The sequence below is a fragment of the Trichechus manatus genome, unplaced genomic scaffold, assembly GCF_000243295.1.
Source record: "Trichechus manatus latirostris isolate Lorelei unplaced genomic scaffold, TriManLat1.0 scaffold00002, whole genome shotgun sequence".
Lineage (NCBI taxonomy): Eukaryota > Metazoa > Chordata > Mammalia > Sirenia > Trichechidae > Trichechus > Trichechus manatus.
In genome coordinates this window covers 5285215-5303573 of record NW_004443938.1, presented here as the reverse complement: position 1 = coordinate 5303573, position 18359 = coordinate 5285215, and the positions used below count along the sequence as shown (strand labels likewise).

The window sequence follows — 18359 nt, the reverse complement described above, 5'->3', positions numbered from 1 at the left end:
TAGAAATCCAAAAAGGAGTAACATTCTTGGCATTTCTAAAGCAGAAAGAACTGAAAAAAAAAAAATCAAACCTCAAGTTGCAATATTGAAGCATTCTATAGGCAAAAAATTGAATGACACAAGAAGCATCAAAAGAAGATGGAAGGAATATACAGAGTCACTCTACCAAAAAGAATTGGTCAACATTCGACTATTTCAGGAGTTAGCACACGATCAAGAACCAATGACACTGAAGGAGGAAGTCTAAGCTGCACTGAAGGCACTGGCAAAAAACAAGCCTCCAGGAATTGATGGAATACCATCTGAGATGTTTCAACAAACGGATGCAACCTTGGAAGCACACACTCATCTATGAGAAGAAATGTGGAAAGCAGATATCTGGCCAACCAACTGGAAGTGATTCATATCTGTGCCCGTTCCAAAAAAAGGTGATCCAACAGAATGCAGATATTATTCAACAATATCATTAATATCACACTCAAGTAAAATTTTGCTGAAGATAATTCCAAAGCAGCTGCAGCAGTACATCAAAGGGGAACTGCCAGAAATTCAAGCCAGATTCAGAAGAGGACATGGAAAAGGGATATCACTGCTAATGTCTGATGGATCTTGGCTGAAAGCAGAGAATACCCAAAAGATACTTACCTGTGTTTTAATGACCATGCAAAGGTATTCGACTGTGTGGATCATAACAAATTATGGATAACATTGGGAAAAACGGGAATTCCAGAACACTTAACTGTGCTCATGCAGTACTGCACCCAGACCAAGAGGCAGTTGCTTGAACAGAACAAGGGGATACTGCATGGTTTAAAATCAGGAAAGGTGTGCATCAGGGTTATATCCTTTCACCATACTTATTCAATCTGCATGCTGAGCAAATAATCCAAGAAGCTGGACTATAAGAAGAAGAATGTGACATTAGGATTTGAGCAAGACTATTAATGACCTGGGATATGCAGATGACACAACCTTCCTTGCTGAAAGCAAAGAGGACTTGAAGCTCTTCCTGATGAAGATCAAAAACTACAGTGTTCAGTATGGATTACATCTCAAAATAAAGAAACAAAAACTTCCCACAACTGAACCAATAAGCAACATCATGATAAACAGGAAAGACTGAAGTTATCAAAGATTTCATTTTACTTGGATCCACAATCAATGCCCATGGAAGCAGCAGGCATGAAATCAAATGATGTACTGCACTGGGCAAATCTGCAAAAGATATCTTTAAAATGTTAAAAAGCAAAGATACCACTTTGAGGACTAAGGTACGCCTGACCCAAGCCACGGTGTTTTCAAATGCCTCATATGGATGTGAAAGCTGGACAATGAATAAGGAAGATGGAACAAGAATTGATGCCTTTGAATTATGGTGTTGGTGAAGAATACTTAATATACCATGGACTGCCAGAAGAATGAACAAATCTGTCTTGGAAGAAGTACAGCCAGAATGCTCCTGAGAAGTGAGGATGACAAGACATTGTCTCACAAACTTTGGACATGTTATCAGGTAGTAACAGTCCCTGGAGAAGGAAATTATGCTTGGTAGAGTGTCAGTGAAAAAGAGGAAGAATCTCTATGAGAGGGATCGACACAGTGGCTGTAACAACGGGCTCAAACAGTGACTGTGAGGATGGCGCAGGACCAGGCAGTGTTTCCTTCTGTTGCACACGGGGTCACTATGAGTTGAAACTGACTCTATGTCACCTAACAACAACAACCTATGAATTTACCTCTTCATTCCAGAACCACATATATAGCTACTTTCTAAGTATCTCCCTTTCATTTCTGATAACTCAAATTTAACATGTCTAAAATGAACTAACTGATTTCCCAACTCCCTGAATCTACTCCCTGATACATCTTGGGAATTCTGTTAACTATGAACTCTGTAACAGTGAAGGCACCGAGCCAAGCCTGAGGGTCAGGACGGAGGAGCCTCAGCTCCGGTCTCAATCCTCAGTAATGGCCCTGGTCCTTGTAGAGGTGCCTTTCTTCCTTCAGATGATCAAAGACAAAGGCACATACCTGTAAACAAAATTCTATTCACAGCTCTCTTGTTTATATTTTAGGATGAGTGACCTCTTACATCACATTGCATCAGATGCGATTTGAACTGATTATTTGCGATATTATTTCCATATTTAAGAATATCTGTGTACAAGGCACATAGTTATTTTTTTCTACGTCATTAATTATAATTTTATTAAACACAGCAAGCTTTTTCTTTTAATTTTATATATTTTGTTGTTGTTGAGAATATACACAGAAAAACACACCAATTCAACAATTCCTACATATACAATTCAGGGACACTGATGACATTCTTCAGGTTGTACATCTTTCTCACCCTCCTTTCCTGAGTTTTTCCTTCCCCATTAACGTAAACTTACTGCCCCCTAATGTTCCCGTCTAATCTTTCAAGGTGCTGTTGTCAATTTGACCCCATAAGCTTTTAAGTTTGCTATGTCTTTTTTTTTAATTGCACGGTAAGTGAAAGTTTACAGAGCAAGTTAGTTCTCATTAAACAATTAATACGCAAATTGTTTTGTGACACTGGTTGCCAACCCCTCGATGTGTCAACACTCTCCCCTTCTCCACCTGAGGTTCCCCGTTTCCATTTGTCCAGTTTTCCTGTCCCTTCGTGTTTTTTTGTCTTTGCTTTTGGACTGGTGTACCCATTTTATCTCAGATACATGATTAAACTACAAAACACATTCCTCATATGTGTTATTGTTGGCCCTGTAGACCTGTCTAATCTTTGGCTGAAGGGTGAACCTCGGGAGTGACTTCGGTATTGGGTTAAAAGGGTATCCAGGGGCCATACTCTTGGGGTTTCTCCAGTTCATGTCAGACCAGCAAGTCTGTTTTTTCTTTTTTTGTGAGTCAGAATTTTGTTCTTCATTTTTCTCCTGCTCTGTCCAGGACCCTCTATTGTGATCCCTGTCAGAGCAGTCAGTGGTGGTAGTCAGGCAAGTCAGGCACAATCTAATTGCTCTGGGCTCAGTCTGGTGGAGGCTGTGGTAGTTGTGGTCCATTATTCCTTTTGGCTAATCTTTCCCTTGCGTCTTTGGTTTTCTTCATTCTCCTTTGCTCCAGCTGGGATGGCCGCTGGCAGACTTTTAACACTCCAGATGCTACTCACCACAGTTGGATGTAGAACATTTTCTTTATAAACTATGTTATTCCAATTGAGCTAGATGTCCCCCTAGACCATGGTCGCCAGCCCTCAGCCCAGTAACTCGGTCCCTCATGGAGTTTGGAGGTGTCTGTGAAGTTTCTACGATCTTGCCCTGGTCGAGTCGTGCTGGCTTCCCCAGTACTGTGTACTGTCTTACCCTTCACCAAAGTTACCATTTATCTACTATCTAGTCAATGTTTTTCCCTCCTCACCCTTCCCCTCCCTTGTAACCACCAAAGATTGTTTCTTTCTGTGTGTAAAGATTTCTTGAGTTTTTATAATAGTGATTGATCCCTTACAGTACTTGTCTTTTTGTAACTGACTTATTTCACTCAGCTAAGTCTCTTAAAGTCAGCACGTAAGTATGTCTTAGACATGAAAACAGTTCATGTAACGTTTCTAGAAGTTTGGCGGAAAGTAATGCGTCCGACGCAGGAGCAGTCGCTTTGAGTTGTCCTGCAAGAAGATACAGGAACTGAAAGGCAGGGGTGGGGCAGGTAAACTAACTACTTAAGCAGGCTGACTGGAGGGCTGTGAGGAACTGGGGCACCCATGTCTTCCTCAAGGTGGCTGGGCCACACGGCCAGAGCAGACCACTGCCAAGTGGGAGTGCTGTCTCCATGGTGCCACATCTTCTGGTTTTTGCAGAGAAGCCAGGAAGCCCATCTTTGTAGTCAGTCTCTCGATTTCTAAATGTTGACAATGAAGTCAGAAACCCTCACAGACATTGTGCAGGCCACACAGAATGTGTCTGCTGGCTGAATTCAACCCTGAGGCCTCCAAGCCACAACTTCTCTCCCTAGTGACTTCAGTCCACATTAAAGAGGGCTTCTTTGGAGAGGGCACTCGGTTTTTGCCATTATTTTTCTAACACGTCAACATGTTAGAGTGCTGTGAAAATGTTCAAAAGATTTCTTACTCTATATACAGACTGTCGTAGTAGAAATTGCATTCACATTACTTACCCGGCTGACTTCCCTAGGAGCCGATTCATCTGGGGGTGGAGAAGGAAAGGGGAAAAAGACAATTAGAAACTATGAGCAGCCTCTGAAATACAGAACATGTCATTTATCTCAATAAACCAGAAGACTCTTGCAATGCTTCCTCCTACTATACCTCAGAATTTGGTCTTAACAATCAGTTTTGCTAGTAAGTAAAGGTTAAATGCAATCAATTTAGAGTTAAAAGTCTATACTAACTTTGGAGGGGAAATGAAGCACCACCACAACTCGCGAGACATTTTCAAGATGACCTTTTCAGAGGTACCACCATGATTTTCTCTATGAACAAACACGTGCACCTAGGATGGGGTTTATAGCCCGCGCGGTGTTCTGAAGGGCCCAACCCACGTGAATATTCCGCATGACCATTAACACTCGTTAACGCCAGCAGGTCTCGGGTGGCCTGAGCGTTTGACTGGGGTCAGAAGTGTACCTGCTCAGGGCACGGCACATACTGATTAGGGGTGCTGCTTTGGATCACTGGTCTGAAAAATTTGGGGGCTCTTTGTGCCAGCTTGTCAGCACTGTGTATTGTTAAAGGGAGACCAATCATTTGCACCTGGTCTTGTTGAGACACCTGGAAGGCTCTGTCGTTGGGGCTGGTTACGGAGCAGGAATATGCCTGTGTGACCCACAGGGTATAAACAGCCCTGGCCGAGGCTCCATTTTGGGGTTCCTGGTTCTGAGGTGTTCCGTGCACGGGTCATGGGTTTCTGATCTGAGACAGGAAGTACATTTGTATGTCCTAACACGGATGGGACCTCTCCAGACCCTTCACTGTGAGGTAGCCTTTACTTTCATGCTGTTGCTGTATTATGTTCTCTTCCTGCAATAAACTGTATATTTGCAAGCACTGCATTTTGGGTCCTGTGAGTCTTCGTTAGCAACCACACACTGTCCAACTGCCACCATCAGTGCACATTTAACACACAAAACGATACGTCCCGTGTTCCTCCATAACACAAAACGCGGCCAAATTCATCTCATCACTGCCAGAACCATGGCCCCCAATGCTGGCCCACAAGTACAGCCACGGCTGTGCTTCTCCTTTAAAATCCACATCAACTAAGCCATCCAGTCCATGTGCTTCCTCTCACTAATCTTTCCCAGACAGACTGCTGAGCACCCATCCCCATGGATTCCACCCAGTCTAGTCCCAGATCACGTTCCGACCAGCCCCTCCCAGCTGGTCCTGAAAGCAGCGTCTGCACTGGCCATCACGGCCACATGCACACACACACAGACACACAGACACACACACACACACACACACACACAGTCTTCCAAAAGTATCCCATCTGTCCTCCTCTCAGACGCTGAAGAGCCTAAACTGACTCTCGGCACACTGGCTCTGGACACCAGACTGTACGCTACTTCACTGGGGACCTTTTAAAAAATGCCAAGGCTGGTGCTCTCAGATGGTGGTGTTCAATAAATAGTACCTGTTCTTTGTATTACTGTATTAATGGGCCCTTGCTTATGCACTTTCTCATAATTTTTCCATAATGGTTTGAGTATTGTGTCTGACTTGCCAAGAATGTAAACACATTACAGGAAAAACACTTATTTTATCTTCTACATTGAAGTCACATCATGGAAATATTTCACTGACTCTTCTGATCCTAACTCTTAATCTCTTCCTATCCCTCTCCAAACATGGGACTGTTCAGTTGGATAATTACAAGAAATTTATCAGAAGATTCTAAAGTTACAGAGGCTTATACCTTTTTTTTTAGGGTTTTAGCAAAGAAATTTAATGAGCACAACTGAAAAACTCAAACTGGATTAAAAGGCATAAAATGAAAAGCAGTTGTGTAGCCATTTAACATTAACAGGTTTAATATTAGTATTGCATGGAGTTAATCAAGCTATGATACTTTGGAATTTTCTATCCTTCACCAACCATCACTATAGATTTGAAAGTTAGCTAAACGGCAGAATCGTCTGAATGTCCAGACACTCGTTTTTGTCCCTTTGTCTTGCTTAGTGTTCCTCAAACTTGAGTGTGCACAAGATACCCAATGGTATAGATTTAGAAAACCAATGATTTTGTGCTTTATGGGCAATTTAAAGTATTTGAAAGAAAAAAAAAAAATGTACCTACAGCTAATTTCTGAATTTTCACCTTTGTACTGATTTAGAAATGTATCCTCTATCTCCTGCTCCAACCTAGCAGACAGACAATTATTGTTAAGTGAATGTCAAGCCTATTATATATACGGAGTATGGTATTCTAGCTAACTGAGGAAATTAATTTATACAGTGAAATTTGAATAAGATAAGGAACCCTGCTTCCTGTTTCCTATATTTGGAATTTTCAGTTAGGCGCACCTCCTTGCCCAAGGAAAACGTAAGCATGTGGAAGACAGTGCATTGAATGTATCTTCCGCAGTGCATAGCCTCTGCAGGAACCGCAGAGAGGAAGTGCACCCAGCGTGCAGAGCAGGGGTGTGGTTAGAAGGCTGGTGCTGAGTGACTAGCTGTCTGACCTTGGGAATATGCCCGACTTCTTTTGCTACCTTATGAGTCTGAACTGGAACGGTACAATTTGACAATGAAAAAGAATTTTTCCATGATGGCCATTTTCAATGGCACCCACAACTTAGAACGTTTTCTTCCCTGTGTACTTCCAACGTGTGCATGATGGAATGTCAAAACGGCATTCCAGAGTTCAGCAATGATGCCTTCTGAAGTGGAAGGGTAGGGGATCATGGAAAAGAAAGAAATGGCCTTGGATACAGGATTTTGAATCATTTGTGAGCATCAATCAGCAATAAAAGCGTTCACAGCAGAGGGCAGTGATTTTTATGCAGCATAAAAAAACCGAAAACCAAACCCTTTGCCGTCGAGTCGATTCCAACTCATAGTGACCCAACAGGACAGAGTAAAACTGACCCATAGGGTTTCGGATTTCTAAGGAGCGGCTGGTGGACTCAAACTGCCAGTCTTTTTGGTTAGCAGCTGAACGAACGCTTAACCACTGCGCCACGAGAGCTCCCATGCAGCTTGAGGGTACTGTAAACACTTGCATATCCAACAAATATGTACTGAGAAAGCACTATATCCAGGCATTTATCCCTGTTCTCAAGGAGCATACATTCCAGAGGGATTAATAAGAATAAGAACGGTTCATGAAAAAAAAACTCCTCAAGACGGCATTTATGGTTTACCTTTCATGTTGCTGTTGTCAGTTGCCATGGAGTCGATTACTATTCATGGTGGCCTCATGTAGAACTGCTCTGTAAGGCTTTCAAGCCTGGGACCTTTTGGAAGCAGATCACCAGGTGCCTCTGGGTGGGTCTGAACCGCCAACCTTTTAGCTAGTAGTTGAACGCTTAACCGTTTGTGCAACCCAGGGGCTCTGTGCATTGCATAGTAAGTACTTCATTTTAAATACTTGATAAATCTCTACGAATGTGTATATACCTGTACTTTACTGTTTGTGATCACTCCTGATATTTCTATGCTATCAAATGGGGTATCAGCAATGGATCCAAATTTATAACTAGAGTGTAAAGAAATTGACTTTACAATGGCTGTTTTTACAGCTTTCATATAGCTACCAGTTAGGTCAAACGTCTGTGAGGCTGCTAACGATATTCTTCTTTACTCTGTTTTAGCTTTGAGGTAGGGTCCCAGAAATAGAGAAGGGGGAAAATCCACTAAAACTTTAAGATCAATAAACTCATATACTTTAGGATCAATTAAGTTTTCTTACTATTTCCTAATTTGTTCCAAAGAAACTATAGACAAAATAAACACTATTAAAGAACAACAAAGAATCAGGCGGGGGGTGGGGGGGGGAGGAGAAAACAAAATATGTCTATTAATCATTATAGGGGGGCTAAAGAAGATCTATTTATAACCATTAAAGAAAGAATTGAAAAAGATTTCAAATGATTCTTATAACCTATAAGCATTTTTTTATTCTTCGTTGATTTTTAAAAATATTTTCCTACTAAAAATAAAAAGGATTTGAGAGCACTTAGAATTAAAAAAAAAGATACAAGATCAAAAAATAAAGCTTGTAAAAATGATGACAAATATTTGTATATATTTACATGAAAAGTTCTCCATGATTTGGTTAAAAAAAAAACAGGTGAAAGAAGAACTATTGTATGAGATTGTGTTGGTTAAAAACAGCAACGATGTATTTAAATCTCTCTATATAACTACATACATATTTTATAAATTATATATTTACATATATATAAATTATATACATACATATACATTATGTATATAAACACATATACACATCAGGTTCGATTATAAGTTATTTTATTTATACTGCAGTGTACCATGTCAGCTCACAAGTCTGACATGAAAAACTATATGTTAATATGTGTTTACACATATATGTAAATGTGTGTGTGTACATTAATAGTATCTTTGGGTGGTGAGATTATGTAATGTTCCCTTCTTCCCACTGCACAATTCTGAATTTTTACAATCACAATAAACTGTGAAAAACAGAAATGTAAACTTGGGTTTTCTTTTCCTCCTCTTACCAGGCGGATCCCAGAACGCAGCCCTGTGCACATGGGAAGGATAAGTCAGTGCTCGCTGCACATGGACAGGTGGAAGCACTGACCACCCACCACCCTCCCCAGGAATCCCAGGCTGTCAGGACATCTGTCAACAGAGGCCCTTGATATTCCCCCAGACACTCTCAACTGCAGCTTCCTAGTACCTGTCCCTGCTTGTGTGTTCTACCTGCTTCCAAAGCAGCCTGTTCTAGGCTGGACATGATTCTGTTAACCTGAGCCCAGGAGGAGTGCAGCTCACTAATAACCCTTGAGGCTAGCTCAATCACGCCCTGCCATTTTAACCGATTGATCACTTCCTTGTGGTCTAATACATGGCCATATTTTGTTAAAACTTCCATGGACAAGTTCTCCACTTCAGTGCTCACTCTGGAGGATAACAAGAGAAGTCCCAGAAGTGACACTGACACCATGTATCTCCTGTGTCCAGACAGGAAAAACTCTGATCCAGAAGAGAAAGGACTTTGTGATCGTGGGGAAGAGTTTGCTTACCTCTACCCTTCAAGATGATCCAGGGCATTTTGCTCTTTGCAGGTATTCTAATATTCCTAAATGCAGCACACCTGTCTTCTCATTATGGGAGAGAATAATTTCCCTTTGGAAATTATTAAATTAGCCACCCTTTTTAAATACTTCTATCTCTTATGAGGTGAAATGGCTCTATGGAGCCTCCTCCAGCCGTTTCCGGCATACTGGCAGGTTGTTAAGACAAACGTCTGTCTTCTAACAATGATGCAATCTCAACAATTCACTTCCACAAGTGTTTGTCAAACTTCTCATATGTGCCAGGTACTATATAAATGCCTAAGCTGGCCCGGAAAGGCTGAGAGGAAGGGCTTAAATGCCACGGCTCTGTGAGAACCATGAACTCTTAGTCCAACAGCATCCTGGAATCATGACCGGAGACAGCATAGAAACCAAGATAACATAGTGAAGATGATAGAGGAGGATGAGAGGGAGAAACAGGGTCTCCAAAGACCTTTCTGATCCATGTAATCCACAAACCATGAAGCCTATGAACTTCTTAATGTATGAGACAGTTCATTTCCCTATTGATTAAGCCAATGTCATCAGACAAAACTAAAAATACCAAAAAGAGCATAAACAAGGAAATGCAACAAAATTTCACTAGAATAGTATTTCTACAATGTTGAATTAATACATTTTTATTTAAAGTAAAATCTGCAGCAAGCTCTCCCACTCCTACCAAATAAAAACGTTCCTTTGCTTAGGATTCAAAACCTCATAAACTGGTTCTACTCATTCTACTCAACAGTAATCACTACAGCACAGAAAACTTCCTTCCCACTTCATTAAGACTGGTCTCACTACAGCTCCAAATATGTTTTACTCATTCTTAACTCTGTACCCTCAAACCTTCATACAACAAATACTCACCGAGGAGCCTCTCAGTGCCTGGCACCATTCTAGGGCTTACAGTGTATCAGAGAACATAAAACACAATAATCCCTGTCATCCTGTAGCTTTGTTCTACAGGCAGAGGACTGTCAATAAACATGACAAATAACTAAATTATACATCAAGCTGGAAGTGGTAAGTACTTTAGGGGAAGGAAACAGTAGATCAGGTTAAGGGAGATCAGAAGACAATGGAAGAAATGGCTGGGGATTCGGGGGCAGTCTGCAGGTTACAAAGGGTAGTTAGAGTCTGCCTCGCAAAGAAGGTGACCCTGGAGTATGAATGTGAAGGTGGTGAACAAGCTCAAAAAGCAGCTGCCCAGGGGAGAGAGATGCCCTGGAGCAGAGACCCTGGGAAGGAAGTGTGTCTGCTATATTCTTCTTGCAAACAAAACAGCCTCTTTCTTTCCAAATACTAGAGTCTTTCAAGGTTCAGATCAAATTCTATTTTGTCCATGAGGCCCACTAATTTCTCTTTTCTCAGGATTTTTATATACTTCTTTCCTGTTAGGAAAGGGGGATGCTATAGAAAAAAAGAAGACAGATTTGGAGTCAGAACAGATCTGTTTTCAAATCTCAGCTTCACTTACAGACCATGGGTAGATTCTGTGGCCTTTCCCAACTTGGTTTCCCTGTGTTCTAGAATGAGAGGATTCAAAATGCTGGGAGGATTGAATGAGAAGATACAGACCAAGTCCCTGCACAGGGCAGCCTTGGAGGAAACTAGTTTTGGTCCTCCCCATTCACCTGGGCATTAACTATATCCTACCTGCCACTGGCATGTGATGACTTAACTTCTTAACTAAATATAAGTTCTTAGACAAAAGAGAAACACAGCTAATATTTCTTTTACATTACCTGAAAAAAAATTTTTTTTTTAATGCCTCTTATCTTAGTTATCTAGTGCTGCTGTAATAGAAATACCACAAGTGGATGGCTTTAACAAACAGAAATTTATTCTCTCACAGTCTAGGAGGCTAGAAGTCTGAATTCCGGGTGCCCGCTCCAAGGGAAGGCTTTCTCTCTCTCTCTGTTCTGGAGGAAGGTCCTTGTCATCAACTGCCCCTGCTCTAGGAGCTTGTCAGCACAGGGAGTGCGAGTCCAAAGAACTTGCTCTGCTCCCAGCTCTTCTTTCGTGGTGGTATGGGGTCCCTTCCTCTCTGCTAGTTTCTCTCTCATTTTATCTCTTATAAAAGGTGACACAGGACACATTCCAGGGAAACTACTCTTATATTGGATCAGGCAGATAAACCTGAGTGAGGGTGTTGCATCCCACCCTAATCCTCTTTAACACAACCTAATCTTGTCTCATTAACCATAGGCAGAGATCAGGATTTACAACACGCAGAAAAATTACATCAGATCACAAAACGGAGGATAACCACACAATACTGGGAATCATGGTCTAGTCAAGTGGACACATATTTTGGGGGGATATTACTCAATCCATGACACTTCCTAAATGATCTAGATACAGATAAGGATGCTTTTAGGGACAAAGTATGTTTCTTCAGCCAGCAACAGACAGGTAAAATGCTAGAAAACTGTTAATTTTGACAGTGGTCTAACTATTGGTCTAACTGTTCGTATAGTTGCCAAATCACTTGATCTTTTTTTTTCTTTCTTTAATTTTGTTAACATTAAGAACTAGGCATTTATGGACGATCATGAGCCATGTAATCAAGAACTGGAGGACCAGGTTAATTGTTTTGTGCCATTAAGCCTGTGATCTCACAGGGTTCCTAATGGAAAACATGGGATAAACTTTTAGTCACTGAATAACTGGGAGGTATAAAGAACTATATATTTGTGATATTCTTGGTCAGAATAAAAAAAGGAAGTATATATATGTTCACAAGTCATATCATAGAAGAGGAAAAGCAGTCATTTTTTTCCCTGAAGGATTATAATAGTTTCCAATAACCTGTAGAATCACAAGTTTTCTGACACATAATGTTGTACCCTAATCTTTTGTACTTAATTCTATATAAACAGAATGAGACCAGTCCTAGTAAGAGTTGGTCCGTGAAGCCTTCCTATGTCAGAAATGAAAAGTGATGGCTTAAAAAGGTACAGTGTGAACTGGAGGTGTTCTACATATAAAATCTAATCATTTTCAAGGTACTTCCTGAAATCTTATTTTGCAGATATGAGAAGTATGAAGACATATGATATAATAAGTACTGTTTATATTATAACCAAAAAAACAAACCCATTGCTTTCAAGTCCACTCTAACTCATCGCAACCCAGGAGGACAGAGTAGAACTGCCCCATAGAGTTGTTTGTATTACAAGATGTTATTTTTTTCTCTTGTAGCTAAGAGAAAACGTTACAAATATCTTCTTAGTAAACAGGATTTCACTTATCAAAGCCACAGAAGCAAAGCTCAAAGAAAGCTACTGTGACATAATCATGTTACTCTTCTTTTCCATATATTACATAATAGAACTTTGTTATCTCTAAACGTCCCAGAACTGTCTTTATTCCGTAATTTTAACTTTATATGTACAAATCATTTTCTGAATTGGCATCATGCTCCTGAGCAAATGTGACTAAACTTCAGGTTCACCATCAGATCCCTGAGTAAAACCTATTGTTTTGTATGTAGGTCTCCATTTCTCAATTTGAAATGTGAAACTTTCGGAGCTGTTGAAATACATAAACAATCCTATCATTCTGACAGGAAAAAAAATGAAGTAATTATACGTAAACTCTGTTGACATTAGGGGAATTATTCACCGCCTTAACATGGAAAATCCTACATTCAGTGTTTTACCAAATTCATAGTTTCAACCGGCTATTTTGAAACAGCCAAGAAATTTAAGATATAGGGAAATGAGACTCCCAAAGCTTTCCTATTACAACAATAATAAACAGAGTGAGGGCTTAGCATCTAATTCCATGTAGCCTAGGAGTTTTCTGAGGACAAAAAATGTTTCAGAATCTATTGTTCACCTCCAGACTCCAAAGATTCTCTGGCACAGACAAGACTCCATGAAATTTGGCTATCTCTTATCATCACACCACGAGAGATTTAAATCGGGAATTGCAATTAGCAGAAGATCTTGCAGTAAGTGAATATAAACATTAAGTGCTCCAAAGAAGGTTTAGATTTTGCTGAACTGATTACTTCATTTTGCATTACAATAACAGAAAAAGTAATTAATTTTTTTAAAAGTTGAAAAATGCAAAAGTTCCCAGTTGTCTGTAAATCTTCTACTTCATTTTTGAAAGTGTGTTTTTGTCATTATTGGGTCTGTTATTGCTGTAATTACTACTAGCCGTATGTGTACATCTTTATACAGGGATTTATTACATCTCTACGAAACTGTTTAACACTTGCCCCACTGATTTGGCAGTGGCTCAAATGTGCTGTAGAAGAGGAAGTTTCAAATATCGGCTCTATTTCTGGCTTCTGTGTGCACTGAAAACGGACCTTTAAAGAGAATTTTATAAAACATTCTCAGTATCTGCAGGAAGACGAAGGTTGTGAGTGGTGCTCCTTTTGCTCCAGACCAGCTGACAAAGAAAACAAAGGAAATACTGAGAGGAGAGGAGCCTGCTAACGTCAGGGACCTGGGACCATCAGCAGAGAGGATGACAGCCACCATGGGAGTGAGCGGGCTCCCGTGCAGACAGCACTGACATCGGGAATTGTTTCAATCTCTACAAAATGCATACATTACCGTGGGACAACTGTTTAACTTATTATTGATACCCCCAAAGGAATTAACAAAGAAACCAGGCAAATAGTGTTCTTCAGATAAATAAACATCAGAACTGAAAATAGTAATAATAATTGTCCACAGTTCTCAGCATTCTGGCTCTTTCTTGTTACCACAATCCTACTTCCTCAACATTTCCGGTAGCTGATAGGAAATCATGACTTATAGAGACTTCGGTTTTAAGTCACTTCACTTGATGATTTCAAAGTCATAGCAGCTTACAGCAATGAATCATCAGACGTTCGTTTTTCCCTTTGTCTGAAGATTGAAATGGGTGATAAAACTTTATACTTTTCTAAAAGGCAATTTGATTTACATTCTGAGAGAAAACTAATTAGGTATAGTATCAAAAGTCATATTCCACTTTTTCACAAGAAGGATTAACTGCTATGGAAATTGCCTTTGGGCCACCAACAACTACAAAACCAGAAACAGGCAAAATATATGAAACAACGGTTTTGAGACACTGGATGCCAGGCACTGTGAGACTGTGATCCCAAGAGGAAACATTTGGGAAAAAGAAATAAAACAAAAACTGATGGCTCATTTAGGGTGAAAGCTCTCAGCAAACTCGGAACATAAGGGGATTTCCTTACCGTGATAAAGGGCATCTATGGAAAAACCTACCTAACGGTGAAAGACTGAAAGCTTCCTCATGCCCCCTTCCCCTAGACAGGAAACAAGGCTCTCACCACTTCTACCTAATATTATACTAGAGGTCCTAGCCATCAAAATAAGACTATATATTCATACATATGGCATAAAAGTTGAAAGGAAAAAGTAACACTCCTTTATTCACAGATGGCATGACCTCCAAAATAGAAAGTTCTAAGGACTCTACAAAAAACAGACAAAAAGTAAAACAAAAAACAAATGACTCACATGAGTAAGTGAGCTTAGGAAGCCCGTAAGATACAAGGTCAAGAAAAGAAAGTTAACTGTATTTCTATATACTAGTAACAAACAACTAGAAAATGAAATTTTTTAAAATATAATTTACAATAGCACCAGAAAACATAAAATATTTAGAAACATATTTAACAAAACAATGCATAGGATCTGTAAAACATGACAGAGAAAATTGAAGTCCTACATAGAGACTTGAAGCACTTACTGATGAAGATCAAAGACTACAGCTTTCAGCATAAATTACCCCTAAACATAAAGAAAACAAAAATTTTCACAACTGGACCATTAAGCAACATCATGATAAATGGAGATAAGACTGAAGCTGTCAAGGATTTCATTTTACCTGGATCCACAATCGACACCCATGGAAGCAGCAGTCAAATCAAATGACAGGCGGGGCCAAGATTGCAGAGTAGGTCAGATACTTCCCATGGTCCCTCTTACAACAAAGACCCAAAAATATAAGTGAATTGATTATATATTACAATCTAGGGGCCCTGAACATCAAAGGCAAAGTTGAGGAATCAGACTGAGTGGCAGGGGGAGGGAGAGATGGTTCAGAAGCAGCAAGGAGTTGCCAGACCTGACCTAGTGGGAGCCTGCACCTTCAGGCTGGATTGGCAGGTATGTACCATGAGGCAAGCAGTGGCACTCGGGAGGCGTTTTCCACATTGGGAAAGACCGAGTGGCAGAGACTCTACTCGGGCCTCCAGACCCAGTAAAAAACGGTGCTCAATCACCAAAAGATAAGTACATGTGTCTGACCTGCCAAGCGGATCAAAAAACACCCACTTTGGGAAAAATCTCTCTTCCATTTACCTGCCCTCTCCCCACTCTGCACTGGGTCCCAGGCCAGTTACAGTGACTGCCACGTTCCCTGGGCCAGAAGTAGGACACATTACATGTCCTGAGCCATCTCCTGGCCTTGGAGACATAACTAACAACCAGGAAAAATATCTGCCAGCTTCCCTAAGCCGAGAACTCAGGCACAGGCATAAGGGGTCCACAAACGTTGAATGCCTTTCACCCCTGCATAGACCTGTGTGGGTCCATATCAAAAGCATAGGCCCTCATTAGCATATAGCTGAAGCCTAATTTCACTGTATCAGCTGTATGGTAAAGTGATAGATTCATGACATTAGACACTGCTCTGCCCATGAAGTAGGGTCCTCACCTATGTACATCAGGGGCCTGAGGACTGGTGGCTCCACCCACACCACCTAGCCACCTGTGACATGGGTCCATGAATAAGTGATGCCTCCCAGTCCTTACAGCCAACAGCATTGGGTGCCCATGGTCACACTGCAAAACCCACCCACCTATCCACTCTAGGGAACAGGGACATGCTTTCCTCCCAAACACTCAGGGATAGCAATAAGCCCCCTGCCTTGCTCAGCACGTGACCCCCTACTGCAGCCAGATACCTGTGCCTACACCAATCACCCCTGTCTGTACAGGACTGCAGGTGAGAGCCTGTACCACACATTTGGTGACCAACTACCTGGACACCTGAGCTAAATCCATACAAGAAAAGTAAATGGACTCCTGGGCTCACATACCTAGTAACAGATCTAACCACCTAGTGACAGGACATCAGAGCTTCAAAGCTGCCAATAATCAAACTAACTAACACGAGCAGTCTATTTCAGCATATCAAAACAAAACAAAACAAGAAGCTAGGACACAGTAAGCAAACATAAAATAATATAATAACTTACTGATGGCTTAGAGACAACAGTCAATACCAAATCACATAAAGAGGCAGACCACTATGGCTTCAACAAGCTCCCAAAACAAAGAATTGAGAAATTTTCCTGAGGAAGAGAACTTCTTGGAATTACCAGAGGTAGAATACAAAACATTAATATGCAGAACTCTTCAGGACTCAGGAAGGAGAGCAGACAAAATGCAGAACAAGCGAAGGAACACACAGACAAAAGAAAACAGGAACTTAAGAAGATTAGAGAAGAGTGTAACAACAAATTCAACAGGCTGCAAGAATCCAGAGAGAGACAGCAAACAGAAATCCAGAAGATTAACAATAAAATGTCAGAATTAGACAACTCAATAGAAACTAAGAGGAGAAGAACTGAGGCAATGGAAGTCAGAATGAGTGCAACTGAAGATAAAGCAATTCACATCAACTTATTTGAGGAAAAATCAGACAAAAGAATTTTAAAAAATGAAGAAACCCTAAGAATTATGTGGGACTCTATCAAGAGGATTGCAATACCAGAACAGGGGGGGATAACAGAAAATACAGAGAGAATTGTTGAAGATTTGTTGGCAGAAAACTTCCCTGATACCATGAAAGATGACAAGATACCTATCCAAGACGCTCATAGAACCTCCCACAAGGTAGAACCCAAAAAAGTCACCAAGACATATTATAATCAAACTTGCCAAAACCAAACACAAAGAATTTTAAGGGCAGCTAGGGATAACAAAAAGTCATCTACAAAGGAAAGTCAATAAAAATAAGCTCATACTACTCAGCAGAAACTATGCAGGAAGAAAACAATGGGATGACATATATAAAGCCTTGAAGGAAAAACATTGTCAGCCAAGAATTATATATCCAGCAAAACTGTCATCAAATATGATGGCAAAATTAGAGCATTGCCAGATAAACAGAAGTTTAGGGAATTTGCAAAAACTAAACCAAAATTACAAGAAATACTAAAGGGAGTCCTCTGGTTAGAAAGTCAATAATATCACATAACAACCCAAGACTGGAACACAGGACAGAGCAACCAGATATCAACCCAGATAGGGAAGTCACAAAAATAAATCAAAGCTAAAACACTGAAAATAGGGAAACAAAGATGTCAATATGCAAAAGATGACAACATGAAAAAAAAAGACTAAAAATATATTCATAGATCTCTCATATGGAGAAGAAGTCAAGGCGATATAAAGAAATAAAAGAGGGGTTTAAACATAGAAAAATAGGGGTGAATATTAAGGTAACCACAAAGGAAACTAACAATCCTACGCATCAAAATTAAAAACAAGGAAAATATAAAGACTCAGCAAATACAAAATCAACAACGATGAAAATATGTGAAGAAAAATGACTGAGCACAGAAAAGTAAGTGAAACAAAGAAAACTGTCAACAACACACAAAAAAAGACATCAGAATGACAGCACTAAACTCATACCTATCAATAATTACGCTGAATGTTAATGGACTAAATGCAGCAATAAAAAGACAGAGAGTGGCAGAATGGATAAAAAAACACAATTCGTTCATATGCTGCCTACAAGAGACACACCTTAGACTTAAAGACACAAAGAAACTAAAATTCAAAGGACGGAAAAAACGTATCAAACAACAATTAAATAAGAGCAAGAGCAGCAACATTAATCTCTGACAAAATAGACTTTAACGTAAAATCCACCACAAAGGATAAGGAAGGACACTATATAATGATTAAAGGGTCAATACACTATGAGAACACAATCATAGTAAATATCTACACCAAGGACAGGGCTCCAAAATACATAAAACAAACTCTAACAGCATTGAAAAGAGAGATATACAGCTCCACAATAATAGCAGGAGACTTCAAC

General features: G+C 40.2%; 1 protein-coding gene across 1 annotated transcript in view; it reads right to left on the bottom strand.

Moving 5' to 3' along the window:
* PDE10A (phosphodiesterase 10A) overlaps window positions 1–18359 on the bottom strand; it is a gene marked incomplete at its 3' end in the record, with an annotated part of 329742 nt that overhangs the window by 134476 nt on the left and 176907 nt on the right. Inside the window, exon 3 of the mRNA XM_023728251.1 lies at window positions 4150–4178. Within this exon, the coding sequence (XP_023584019.1) occupies window positions 4150–4178 (29 nt within the window). The remainder of the gene's footprint in view (window positions 1–4149; window positions 4179–18359) is intronic.